General features: G+C 35.8%; 1 protein-coding gene across 3 annotated transcripts in view; it reads left to right on the forward strand.

Moving 5' to 3' along the window:
• The first annotated feature begins 4107 nt into the window (after positions 1-4107).
• Positions 4108-13871, forward strand: part of SPMAP2L (sperm microtubule associated protein 2 like) — a 75973-nt gene continuing 66209 nt past the window's right edge. The window contains exons 1-2 of one of the 3 annotated variants that reach the window (XM_056802663.1): positions 4108-4213; positions 6360-6458. In XM_056802663.1, coding sequence (XP_056658641.1) covers positions 6437-6458 — 22 coding nt within the window. In that variant the 5' untranslated portion in view covers positions 4108-4213; positions 6360-6436. The remainder of the gene's footprint in view (positions 4214-6359; positions 6459-13871) is intronic. The other 2 variants (XM_056802660.1, XM_056802661.1) reach the window with 2 other exon arrangements.

A 13871-nucleotide genomic window follows, 5' to 3' on the forward strand; every position in this document is an offset into this window, starting at 1 on the left:
GATTGAGGTTAGGTCACAAGATTTGTAGGGGGCACTGATTATGCCAACTATAGGGTGGCATACTTCCCAGAGAACACTGAGGGGTCCATGCCAACTTGGTTACTAATGGGTTTAGATTTTCTTAGGATTAATTAGGTTCACTGAGTTCACTGAGGGAGCTTACAAGAGGCTAGTTTTCAGGGGCAGCAGGACAAAATAACATGGTAGATTTGATCATCACCAACTCCAGGCCAGCTCAGACATTACATAAAAACAGAATAAAGAAGGCATGCAAATAGGGGTTAAGTGACTTTGTCCAGGGTCACATGGCTAGGAAGTGTTTGATACAAGATTTGAACCCAGGATCCTCCTGGCTCTAGGTCTGGCTCTCAATCCACTGAGCTACCTAGCTACCCCCCAATATCCATTTAGAAATTTCATCTTGGATCTCAGATGTTCCATGTTCCCTGGAAACATTTTATCTTGGGACATTCTGGGATAGTTCTCTTTTTTAGTATATATGCTTCTCTGGTTCCAAGTTTTGTAGAATCTTCTTGGATGTTCCTTAAAATCCTTTACAAAACAGATCTTAGCACAAATTAGTACAGCCTCTCAAATTTTACTTTATCCACTTAATTTCAACTCTTTTAGGAGGATTAGATGCTATTATAGGATCAAATTCTACATATGAAAACATAGATGACAATATTCTTTGCAGGTAGATGCTTCCAATCTCTAGATGCAATGATTCTAGAAATAAATTTACTTCCAAGAGAGACTGACTTTACTCCAACTGTAACAAAAGACTTGGAAAGGAATGTGTGGAGCCACTTAAATAATTCATTCCCAATTAGAACATGTTCAGTTATTAACTATATCCAAATGGAATAGATTTTACACAAACATTACTCTCCACTAAGAAGACTTATAATGAAATTCTATTCCTTAAAATGAAACAGAAAAGGTTTCTGACTTTAACCTTACAAATGAATAGATAGTTATTCCCATAGCCTTCTCAAAGAATGAGATATTTCAGAGACTTAATTTTATACAAGACTATATAACGATTAGCAAGCAGATGACAAGCCCGAAGACTAATCCCACTGGTTGTTTGGGACATCGAATAACTATACATTCAGATCAGAAACAGTAAGATCTTACATACTTACATCGTGCTCACATCTTCATTGGCTTCTTGCTCTGTTTACAATCAGTTTTCTCCCTCCCAGCAAACAAAACTAAAGACGGGGATTTCTAACTTCTCATTCAAGTTTCTCCCCCAATTGCCTCACTTTCCTCTCAGTTCCTGATTTCAGGATTCGGTTGCCCTATTTTCAAAACATATCTTTTTTCATGGAACAGCACCATTTATACTAAACTTTCAGTGACGTTAGTAGAATGATAATTAACTAGAATCTCTACAGGAAAAATATAGTCTAACTAAATAGATGGTTGTTTTTTTATTTTTATTTAGAATATTTTTCCATGGTTACATGATTCATGACCCCCCCCTTTTTGGCTCCCCCCTCCCAAAGCTGAAAAGCAATTCCACTGGGTTATACAAGTATCATTGTTCAAAACCCATTTCCATGTTATTCATATTTGCAGTAAAGTGATCCTTTAACATAAAAATCCCAATCACCTCCCTATCACACTACATGATCAATCATATATTTTTCTAATGCATCTCTGGTTCCACAGTTCTTCCTCTCAATGTGGATAATGTTCTTTCTCGAGTCCCTCAGAATTGTCCTGGATCACTGCATTGCCACTAATGGAGAAGTCCATTACATTCGATTATACCACAGTGTGTCAGTCTCTGTGTGCAATGTTTTCCTGGTTCTGCTCCTTTCGCTCTGCATCACTTCCTGGAGGTCGTTCCAGTCTCCATGGAATTCCTCCACTTTATTATTCCTTTTAGCACAATAGTATTCCATCACCAACAGATACCACAGTTTGTTCAGCCATTCTCCAATTGATGGGCATCCCCTCGTTTTCCAATTTTTTTGCCACCACAAAGAGCGCAGCTATGAATATTCTTGTACAAGTCTTTTTCCTTATTGTCTCTTTGGGGTACAAACACAGCAGTGCTATGGCTGGACTAAAGGGCAGACAGTCTTTTAGGGCCCTTTGGGCATAGTTCCAAAATGCCCTCTTGAATGAAGATATTGGGTTTTTTAAGTGGATTAGGTACATCTAGCAAAGACAAAGGTGCAAATGGCCCAACAAAAGAAATAATTACTGTCTCACTTGTAGCATGCTCTGCCTTGCATTAAAGGAAAAATTAATTAAGGGTCAGAAGTGTGTTAATAAAATGACAAATCCAACACCCAGAGAGAGTCCTATAGCCTTGGCATGATGGAGTTTTACAATGATTCAAAATCCACTCATTTTTAGATGAAGAAACAATTTCCTGTGATGGCCCTGAAAAATTTCCCACATAAGTATGCTGTTGTCCCTTGCTGTATGGGGTTCCTCTACCTCAGCTTCACAGTATTGCTGGTTAAAAAAAAAAAAAACATAACCTATACCAAGGAGTTACACTTATCATAGCACATGATTGGCTGATGGAATTAAAGGCGACAACCACAGCGCTGTGTTCTGTATTCTTGGCGCTGATTGGCTCAGTGACTGTTGGGTAATAAGAGCGTGGGAAAGGTTTATAGGAGAGTGGGAAGGATATAGAAAGCATATATATATATATATATATATATATATATATATATATATATATATATATATATATATAAAACATAATGCCACTACTGCACGGATTTTCATGGAGGGGGTCTCTGGAATGGAACTCCCCCATAGGCGAGGGATCACAGTAATTGGTCCAAGAAAATATTCCTGCCTCAGATCTAAAGTTCAACCACCAAACAATTCCTGTCTTATGACTGATGCTTTGGATACTGTCAGAGGTTTTCAGTCTTTTTCTTATACCTAAACAGAAAAAGCCTCCAGCATTCTTTGGGGCACAAGTACATATATGAGAGAGTTTTAAAAAATCTGTTCTGCAATGACTTCTTCACCATCACCATCATCCATTTCTTGCTTTCTCCTAAATTCAGGGCTAATTTCCTCTTTGTGGTTAAGTCTTATAGCATTCAAATCACATGTATGTTACAAGTCACCATTTACATTGCAAGCCACCTTTTGGGGTGCGGGTAGATATTTATCACCCCACTAGGCAATGATAGAAAAAAGTTTTTGAGCTTATAGGAGGGTGATTTTTGTACATTTTGCACTTATAGGAAAGTGTCCAAAAAGCAGCATTTCATAAATTGGAAAAATATGTAGCATAATATGTACATATCATATAGTATAATATATGTAACATGTATATGCAGTATGTGGATAGTGTAATCTATTTAATTCCCTCCTTGGTCTGCTATGGGGATAAAACAAGTCAAAAGGGAGAATGTCAGGCCATTTCAAAGGCTATGTTTCCAACAAGACTCAGGCTCCTTAGTTATAGGCTCAGCTTGGCCAGCACTCTGAGGATGGAATGGGGAGTGGAACTTAAGATTAGAATACACTTGAGAATGTGCAGAACTTGTGACATGAGACCCTCTCTCAGAGTCAGGGTAGGTGAGCCAGAGTAGGCACAATTGCTTTGAGAGGAATTTTAGTAACAAGGGAAGTTGTGATTTTAGAATTAGGGAATGCTTCAAGCCAATGACTTGCCTTGGCACATTAATAAAAGTCTACCTGTAAGTGTCCAAAAAGAATGTAAGCTAAAGGGCAGCAACCAAAATTTAAGACCCCAAAATGCATGCTGATTTAAAGTCTGGTGAGTTAGATCAGTGGCTGTTATGTGAACTACCATTCAGGGGATGCCTGGAGCAACCCATCCTTGTTTAATTGAATCTGTTATCTCTTGTTTGTCACAATGATCCCCTTAGGAACAAAAAAGGGCATACCTGGTAATAGAAACTCCAGGAGAAGAGCAGCTTGCCTTCCTCAGTCACTTAGACCCCAGAGTCCTGTTTAGCCTTGTCTTGTTGTTGCCACTTCTCCACTGCAGCATCATTGTAGGGAACAAATGCCATTGTTTGATACAGGAATGGCCAGAGAGGAGGGAGTGGCCAGCACTGAGATGAATCAGGTGCACAGAGTCAGTATAAATGAGAGCCCTCTTGTCAGCAGGAAGGTGACAGGCTTGGTTGGAGGGCAATGAAGGTGCCCAAACTGTGCAATGGTTAAAGACCACAAGAAAGCCCAGTGTAGATAGGTAGGTCTGGGAGGAGTGTTGCAAGAGTAGAACAACATTTTAAACTGATTTTCTCTTTCCCTAGCAAGTCTTGATCAGAAAAAGGCTTGGATACAGTGGTGTAGCAATAGACTCTTGACTTCATGGAGACACTATACCACTAGGGAACTTTATAGAACAAAATCACATGCTTTCTCCACTAAGAAGGTGGTGGCTGCTACTGCCCAAAGGCAATGTAGAGCACCTGGGGCTACACTATACAATTGAGCTGAACAAAAAGCCACAGGACACAGTGTGGTCCCTAATGGTTGAATTGGGACCCATAAAGCCACCCCTCCCTCTTTGCTTATGTACCAAAAGAATGAAAGGTTTATGGTCATCTGGAAGTCCTAGGTCAGGAGAAGACAATAATGCTTCTTTAAGGTTACTGAGGGCAGCAAGTAATCTTGTTCAGGATCGAGCTGCAGAGGTTCAGCAACCTGATCTTTAGTCAAAGCAATGAGAGGCATAATTTCCCCCCAAAATGGAGTCCACTAGTGACAATATCCTGCTGCTCCAAAGATGGCATGTATCTGCTTCTTGGGCTCAGGTGGGCACCACTGAACCTTTGATCTAGAGATCTTATGGCATCTTCTTTGAAGAAGTAGATGGTTGCTCTCTTCCTGACAAATTCCAACTTTAAGCAATGCTAGCAAGAAATCCTTATCATATAGGACGAGTGCAAAGTCCTTAAAAACAATTGAAGCTAGGTTCTGCTGTTAAATTTGGGAGAACAAGGTTGGATTCTTGTCACACCCTTGAAAGAAATAGGTGCATGCCTACTTATGATTATTCCAGGTAAAAGCAAACAGGTATTGAGAATTGGGATGAATGGGATAATTATACAAATTTACAGCCTAAATCTCTTATAATAAGCAGATTGCCTCACAAGGAGTAGAAAAAAAATTGTAGCAAGGTTAGGTGTTATGGTGTGTCCAGGTGTGAACATAAGAATGAATAATACTTAAATCACATACAAAGCAATAAACAGATCTACCATCATGTCCCAAGTCTAATATAGTAAAATATACAAGTTTTCCAGGTAATAAAATTACTCTAGTAGCCTACTCCCAATATCCTTTTAATATTCATTTGAGTTTCAGATGTCTCAAGTGATTCATGTGCTTCTCATGGCCCTAATTTGGAATGGGTCTCAGTTGGGTATAGTTTTGAAGGTGGGTTTTCATACAATGATGATCACTTGCAGAGGTTCCTAAATATTTCTGCTATAACCCTTTTTCTAAAACATCTTGAGAAGTAATTAATTGAAATGATGAATAAATTATAAAACATCAAACCACAAACCTAGACTTGAAACTTCAAGGAACATGAGGTCTTCATAAAAATAGATTAATATATATTTTATGAAAGTCATATATATTGTTGCTTTTTGAAATTGTGTATTTCATTTAATTTTTAAAATTTCAAAAAATTTCACATTAATGTTCATTCATCTTTAGCTATCTTTATGTAACTCTGATTCCACTTCATCTAAATCTCATTCCACTTCAGGACCTTGCAGGAGGATATTGTGATTTTATTAGCATAATGAAAGGATGTAGTAGTATCAATCCCCTATAGACCTTATCAACTGTAGGCACATACATAAAAATACTGAATTTAAAAAATTTGATGGTACTTCAAAGGAATAGGAAATAAAAAAAAAAGATTTTTCCAAGATTGCAATTTCCAATAATACTAGATGTTAATTTAAGGAATTCAATGAGCTCTACTGAATATAGGGGAATGTGAGCTATAAACCTTTTGTGTCTAGACTTTACCTGGCCTCATTTTTCTCTCATTCCCCATAAATTATCCCTGTTGCCTTTTCTGTTGAGATAACTTCAAAATGCTATGCGTTTTCCAGAATTACTATCAATAAGGTTATTTGGGATAAGACTCACTTTAAGTAGGAAAGTTTCTTTTCTCTGTAAACTCAGAATTTTATTTTTTGTTAAATAAAACTTTAGATGTAAAACTCATGCTCTATTATTTGTAATCCATATGATGATTTTAAATTTGATTCCTAACTATAATATTACTATAATAGCATGTAAATAATCCGTGATAGAACTCACTCCTTCTAGCATTGGCTAAATTTCTATATTTCCCTATTTTTGGTTGGGAGAGGTCCTGATAATATCTTAAGACCTAGTTCAAGTAGAAAGTTCAAAGGGACTTCACAGACAAGGATCTTCTAAAAGGATGTTGCCACCCTCTTCTAACAGTGAGTTATTGTTATTATTGCTATTTTTCAATTTAAAGCAAAAGATGCCTTATTAAACATTGACCGTTTGTAAATAGCTTAACCCCGTTTTTTCAACATTTTATATAGTGTTTACTACTTGTATTTTAAGAGTTTCAGAGCCTGCCTTCTCTAGTGCCTTACAATATTTAGATTTTGATTTTTCAGTTATTAGTCTCACTTTCTGACTTCACAGGGAATTTATAAATAATAAGACTGAAATATTTTCCCTTGAGGTTAACTTAGAGGAAAATGACCCATTGAATATTTAATAGTTCTTAAATAATTTTATCTCTTATTACAGCTCTATTTGGGGAGGGTCCTCAATTGTTATTGTGGTAGTTCAATCCTTTTAGTCATGTCTGACTTGCAGTGATCCCATTCTTAGTTTTCTTTGCAAAGATACTAGAGTAGTTTGCAATTTCCTTCTGTAGCTCTTTCTAAAATAAGCAAACTGAGGCAAACAGAGTTAAGTGACTTGCCCAGGGTCACCTAGCTAGGAAGTATCTGAGGTCATATTTGAGTCCAGGTCCTGTGTACTGAGCCACTTTAACTGCCCTCCTCAAGTGGATTTTGACTAACACCCTTCCTAACTGCCCCTTAATATTATGTTTTATTGTTTAATATATTTTATTTTCCCCTGGCAGAAGGTAACAATTTTCAACATATGTTTTCCAAAATTATAAGATCCAAATTGTCTCCTTTCTCCTGTCTCCCCCAATACTGGAGATGGTAAACAATTTGATTTGGATTATACATGTACTATCATCTAAAACATATCTCCATATTGGTCATTGTTATAAGAGAATATTCATATAAAACCAAGACCCCTTGATCTGCATTGACTCTCAGTTTTTTCTCTGGAGTTGGATAGCATTCTTTGTCATAAGTCTTTCAGAATTGTCCCAGATCATTGCATTGCTGAGACTAGCCAAGTTTTCATAGTTGATCATCGTACAATATTGCTGTTACTGTGTACAGTGTTCTCCTGGTTCTGCTCATTTCACTCTGCATCAGTTCATGCAGTTCTTTCCAGTTCTTCTTCAATCTTGTTCTTCATTCCTTACATCACAATAGTATTCCATCACCATCATATACCACAATTTGTTCAGTCATTCTCCAATTAATGGACACTCCCTCAATTTCTAATTTTTTGCCACCACAAAAAGAGCTTCTGTAAATATTTTTGTACTAGTAGGTCCTTTCCCCTTTAAAAAATCTCTTTGGGATTCAGACCTAGTATTAGCAAATCAAAGGGTAGACACAATTTTATAGCCCTTTGTACATAGTTCCAAATTGCCCTCCAGAATGGTGAGATCAGTTTACAACTTTGCCAACACTATCTTGCCACATCCCCTCCAACATTTATCATTTTCCTTTACTGTCATATTGGCCAATCTGAGAAATGTCAGGTGGTACCTAAGAATTGTTTTAATTTGCATTTCTCTAATCAAAAGTAATTTAGAATCACATGATTATTTATAGTATTGATTTCTTCATCTGAAAATGCTGGTTCATATTCTTTGACCATTTATCAATTGGGGAATGATGTATTTTTATAAATTTGACTCAGTTCTGATTATATTTAAGAAATGAGACCATTGTCAGAAATTTGTTGTAAATGTTTTCTTCCCAGTTTGTTGTTTACCTTCTAATCTTGGTTTCCTTGGCTTTGTTTATACAAAACCTTTTAATATAATAAAAATTATTCATTTTATGTTTCATAATGTTCTCTGTCTCTTGTTTGGTCATAAATTCTTCCCTTCTCCATAGTTCTAAAAGGCAAACTATTCCAAGCTCCCCTAATTTGCTAATACAATCATTTTATGTCTAAATCATTGACCTTTTCTTGGTATAGAGTGTAAGATACTGGTCTATACCTAGTTTCTGCCATGCTGTTTTTTGCTTGTTTTTTTTTTTTTTTGTCAAATAGTGAGTGAGCTCTTATCCCAAAGGCTGGGATCTTTGGGCTTATCAAACACTATATTGCTAAGGTCATTTACTTCTGTGTTTTGTGTCTCCCATCTACTCAATTGATTTACCATTCTATTTCTTAGCCAGCACCATATTGTTTTGATGATTACTGCTTTATATATTCATTATTTTATTATTCTTTTTTAAATTAATGCATTACCAGTTTAAGATCTGGTTCTGCTAGGCCATCTTCTGTCACTCTTTTTTTCCACTAATCCCTTAATATTCTTGACCTTTCATTTTTCCAGATGAACTTTGTATTATTTTTTCTACTTCTATAAAATAATTTTTGTTAGTTTGATATGGCACTGAATAAGTAAATTAATTTAGGTAGAATAGCCATTTTTATTATATTAACTTAGCCTGCCTGAGAGCAATTAATATTTTTCAATTGTTTATTTGTTTGAAAAGTATTTTGTAATTGTGTTCATATAATTCCTGTGTTTGTCTTGGCAAGTAGACTACCAGGTATTTTAAAATGTCTAGAGTTATTTTAAATGGAATTCTCTTTCTATCTCTTGCTGCTGAACTTTGTTGGTAATATGTGAAAATATTGATGATTTATGTAGATTTGTTTTATATCCTGCAACTCTGCTAAAACTATTTATTTCAATTACATTTTAGTTGATTCTCTGAATATACCATCATATCATCTGCATCTCATTGCCTACTTTAATTCTTTCAATTTCTTTTCCTTCTCCAATTGCTACAGTTAGCATTTCTAGCACAATATTAAATAATAGAGGTAACAATGGACATCCTTGCTTCACTCCTGATCTTATTGGGAATGCATCTAGTTTATCCCCATTGCAGATGATGTTTGATGATGGTTTTAGATATATACTGTTTATTATTTTTAGGAACGACCCTTCTATTCCTATGCTTTCTAGTGTTTTTAATAGGAATGGGTGTTGTATTTTATCAAAGGCTTTTTCTGCGTCTATTGAGATAATCATGTGGTTCTTGTTGGCTTGCTTTTTGATGTGGTCAATTATGTGGATGGTTTTCCTAATATTGAACCAGCCCTGCATCCCTGGTATGAATCCTACTTGATCATGGTGAATGACTCTTCTGATCACTTGCTGGAGTCTTTTTGCTCGTATCCTATTTAAGGTTTTTGCATCTATATTCATTAGGGAGATTGGTCTATAGTTTTCTTTCTCTGTTTTTGACCTGCCTGGTTTTGGAATCAGTACCATGTTTGTGTCATAAAAGGAATTTGGTTGAATTCCCTCTTTGCTTATTATGTCAAATAGTTTGTATAGTATTGGGATTAACTCCTCTGTCTTAATGATTGCCTACAGACTTACTCTTAATTCTAGTCAATTTTCTGGTACAATTTAGTATATGTTTATAAATATTCCAGTTCTTTTGAGGCTTTTTCTTGGGGGGGGATTTGAAACTAATTACCATCATATAATTTTCATAAGTAATAATCAATAAACCAAAATACAACTCAGTCGGCACAATTTCAAAGTTTTCAGGTCCCTCCTAGTTCCTCATTGTAAAGTGTCATACATCTTCTCAAAGTTAAATTTTATGCTAGAGAACTACCTATACACCTATTTCACAAAGGAGTTTATTTTGGCAATGACCAGGGGGATTGATCAGGTGCAGGGATGCCACAAATACTGGCAGCCCGAGGAGTCTCTACTACTCTTTATTACTACCTAATTATGGATTCTAAATCAAACATTTGACAACTTTCTTCACATTTTAATTGTTTTCTTAAAGTTTGTGGCATCTTTCTGTAAGTATGTTATTAAGTTATTATATTTTTTAAGGGTTTTAGGTTTGCTTCTCAAAAAGTAGAAGTTTCCTACTGATTGTAGGTGAATAGAAATCCTTATTACACTGATTTAATTTTTATATTCAACCAAATCAACAATAGTTGTGTGATTACTAATTTTAACAAAAACTGCCAGGATTTCAAGTTTCAGCAACCATTGTTATTCATCGATTTATGCTATTGTACTTAAACAATCTCTTCAGGTTTTTAAAAAAGATTTATAGTCTTGATATAGCCTTCCTTAATGGCTTTATGCCACTTTCAGCAGATCATTATCTTTGTGATTTATAAAATGTACTTTATTGTCATATGGCCAACTACGATTTGTATTAGAAGTATTAATTTGTAGCCCAGTGAAAGTATCTGCCTTTATTAAAAGCATTAACAGGAATATTGATTAGAGCTAACTCTAATCTCTCTATTACTAAAAAATGATATCTGATGGAGTTTATAATTTTCTGATGCTCAAAGATGTAACCTTTTTACTTCTTTTCAAATCACCGAAAGGCTAAATTCATTCCTTCTGGGTTTTTGCCTTTACAATTTTATTGGAAAATATTAACTTTCACTTACTTTTTAGTTGCTTCCTGGTTCTGAAGCAAAGTTTTTGTTGTTGTTTTTGTTTGTTTGTTTGTTTTTTAAATCTCTAGGTTCACTTTGGGATTCACCTTCTGTCTTATAGCCACAGTGTTGGACCAATAATAGGGCTTGCTTAGTGTCCTCAGGTTGATCGTTTAAAAGCAGTAAGCAACAGAAGGGCAAGTAAATTCCAGCTTGACTTGCTTTTATATAATTCTTTGGGAAATGAGGGTGCTCTAAAATTTCCTTTTTATGCCTTATAATAAAGGAAGCACACTTCCACCTTGCAATAATCTGTCATTGCTCTTAAGTCCAGTTTTTAAAATATATCTTTTAAAGAATTTTCACTCGACAATAAAGTCAAAGTCATTTCCATAGAAAGGTATACAAAGACTTCAGACTCAGGGACTAACAAAGTATCTTGGAATTGTTTGAAATAAAACAGTACTTAAAATCTCAAACCATTTAAAAATTCCTCTTATAAAGTAAATTGGTGGATCTGGCCATTTTTATTTTCATTAAGCTTTTCAAAGTTTTATTTCTAAACAGTCTCTATAAACTGGTATCCTAAAAACTCATCAAAGTACTCATAAAAAAGATGATTTAGACATTTTCAGTAGAGGAATTAATGATTCTTTCCCACAAATTTAGTTTCTAATTAGTTTATGTGTCAGCGGTCCCAAAAATCTATTACTGTTTTGCTCTTGTGGTTTGGTGAGGTTATCACAGAACCTTTGGTTTTTGTTCTCGTTTTTTCTTTAATCACTTTCAAAAAGATGTCCCTTTTCATGACAATAAGAGCACTCTTGCATTTCACACTTTTTTTTTTTTTTGAGAACTGAAAGGGCCTGTGACCTGAACATGGGTTAGAATGGTTTGGGTTTTTGGCTTGGGTCTCTCTTTCCTGCCAGTCTCTATGTCTCTTCCTTCATAAAAATACTGTGCTATAGTCTTTGGCTCACCTATATTCTTTTTATGCCATCCAGGACAGTTCTTTTTGAAGTTGATCCTTGACAGAGATCAACTGAAAAATTCAGCTTTAATAATACTTGCATCCTGGATATTATAGGATCTAACACATGGAAAAACTGTTTCTATTAAGGCAATTCTTTCTCCTGGGGAGAACAAAATTTCTAAAAGTCAGTTGCATCTCTCACCAGGTGGGATTACAACTTTTAAATATGGCCTGAAATTGAGCTCTAACAAGTATAAGCTCTTTAGCAAATTCATAGATATATTTTCTTCAAATGGAGAGGTCAGAGGGGCTGAAAGAGTGATGTCTTCTCACGAGAGTTAGGACCCTCTGTCCAGCCCAGTAATCTTTTCTCCAAGAGGGAACATGCCAGCAGGCTGCTCCTCATTTGTAGTAGTGGCAGAAGGAAGAAAGTAAGACTTGTGAGGAAAATAAGCCAATAAAGCAGGATAAAGAGTGAAGGATTGGTTGGCAAATGAGGGGCTTACCTCAGATAGAATTTCCAGCAATGCCAATAATTCATTTGATCTACATCAGGGATTGGAGACTGATCAATAAAAAGCCTTAACTTCCTAAATGTAGAATAATTAAAAACTCCAAATACTGGCCAAAACAAATCATCTGAGTTCTTAGCAATTTCAGACCAAGTCTTACATAGCCAAATCGCTCTTTAAAATTTTATTTATTTAATTAATTAATTTAGAATAATTTTCCATGATTACAGGATTCATGTTCTTTCCCTCCCCTCCTCCTATTCTCCTTTCCATAGCCAATGAGCAATTCCACAGGGTTTTACATGAGTCATTGATCATGACCTATTTCCATATTAATATTTGCACTAGAGTGATCATTTAGAGTCTACATCCCCATTCATGTCCCCATCAACCCATGTGATTAAGCAATTGTTTTTCTTTTATGTTTCTGCTCCCACAGTTCTTTCTCTGGATGTAGATAGCATTCTTTCTCATAAGTCCCTCAGAATTGTCCTGGATCATTGCATTGCTGCTGGTAGAGAAGTCCATTACATTGAATTAGACCACAGTGTATCAGTCTCTGTGTACAATGTTTTTCTGGTTCTGCTCCTTTCACTCTGCATCACTTCCTGGAGGTCATTCCAGTTTGCATGGAATTCTTCCACTTTATTATTCCTTTGAGCACAATAGTATTCCATCACCAACATATATCACAATTTGTTCAACCATTCTCCAATCGAAGGGCATCCCCTCATTTTCCAATTTTTTGCTACCATGAAGAGCTCAGCTACGAATATTTTTGTACAAGTCTTTTTTCCTTATGATCTCCTTGGGTAAACAAAGGCAGACAGTCTTTTAAATCCTTTTGGGCATAGTTCCAAATTTCAAATGGCTCTTTTCTTTGTCATCCCTGGCTGGATAGAGAGGTTACCCTGCTCCCATGACTTAAGAAATTTACCTTAGGTGATCCTGTAGGAATGCTCCCACTTGACCCCATTATATCCCTTCCTAGGTGTCTCTAGTGAAGTAAAGTATCTTTTTCCTGGAACTCTAAAAGAATTTCTCTAAGAATACTCTTGCTAGGGATTCCAGAAGCCTCTGAGAAGTTTCAATAAAGCCCTAATGTGAGTCCTTTCCTACAGTTAACACTCAATTAGTCAGAGACTTGTTTAAGCTCTAATTTCCTGAAAATTTTCAGATTGGGTAATTCAGCCTAATTAGTATAGTATTGGTCTAGTTCTCAAAGTTCTGTCTAAATAGAAGAGGTATTACTTCTCTTCCAAGAGAGATTCTCTCAGTTGTAACAGAGCTCTTTCTTTGTCTAAACAGAGCAATTCTGCTTGCACTAGTTTTCCCCCTGGTTGTCTAAGGGTTTGTGTTCTGCATGAAACAAAAATTTTTCTCCTAGCTTTAGCGGCTCTTCCATTTAAAAGATGCCAGAGCTGCTTTAGGAGATTTAATTTTTGGTGCTCTGGAAATTCTCAGTAAAGCCCCCAAACCTCATTTGGAATGATATCTGGGGCTTCAGAGGTTAGAAGTCCTTGCTGAGGAGTCATAGAGTTCAAATTCCTTTGGTCTTTGTTCCCCACCATAGTCCTGCTGACCTA

Source organism: Monodelphis domestica, chromosome 6 (genome assembly GCF_027887165.1).
Source record: "Monodelphis domestica isolate mMonDom1 chromosome 6, mMonDom1.pri, whole genome shotgun sequence".
Classification (NCBI taxonomy): Eukaryota; Metazoa; Chordata; class Mammalia; order Didelphimorphia; family Didelphidae; genus Monodelphis; species Monodelphis domestica.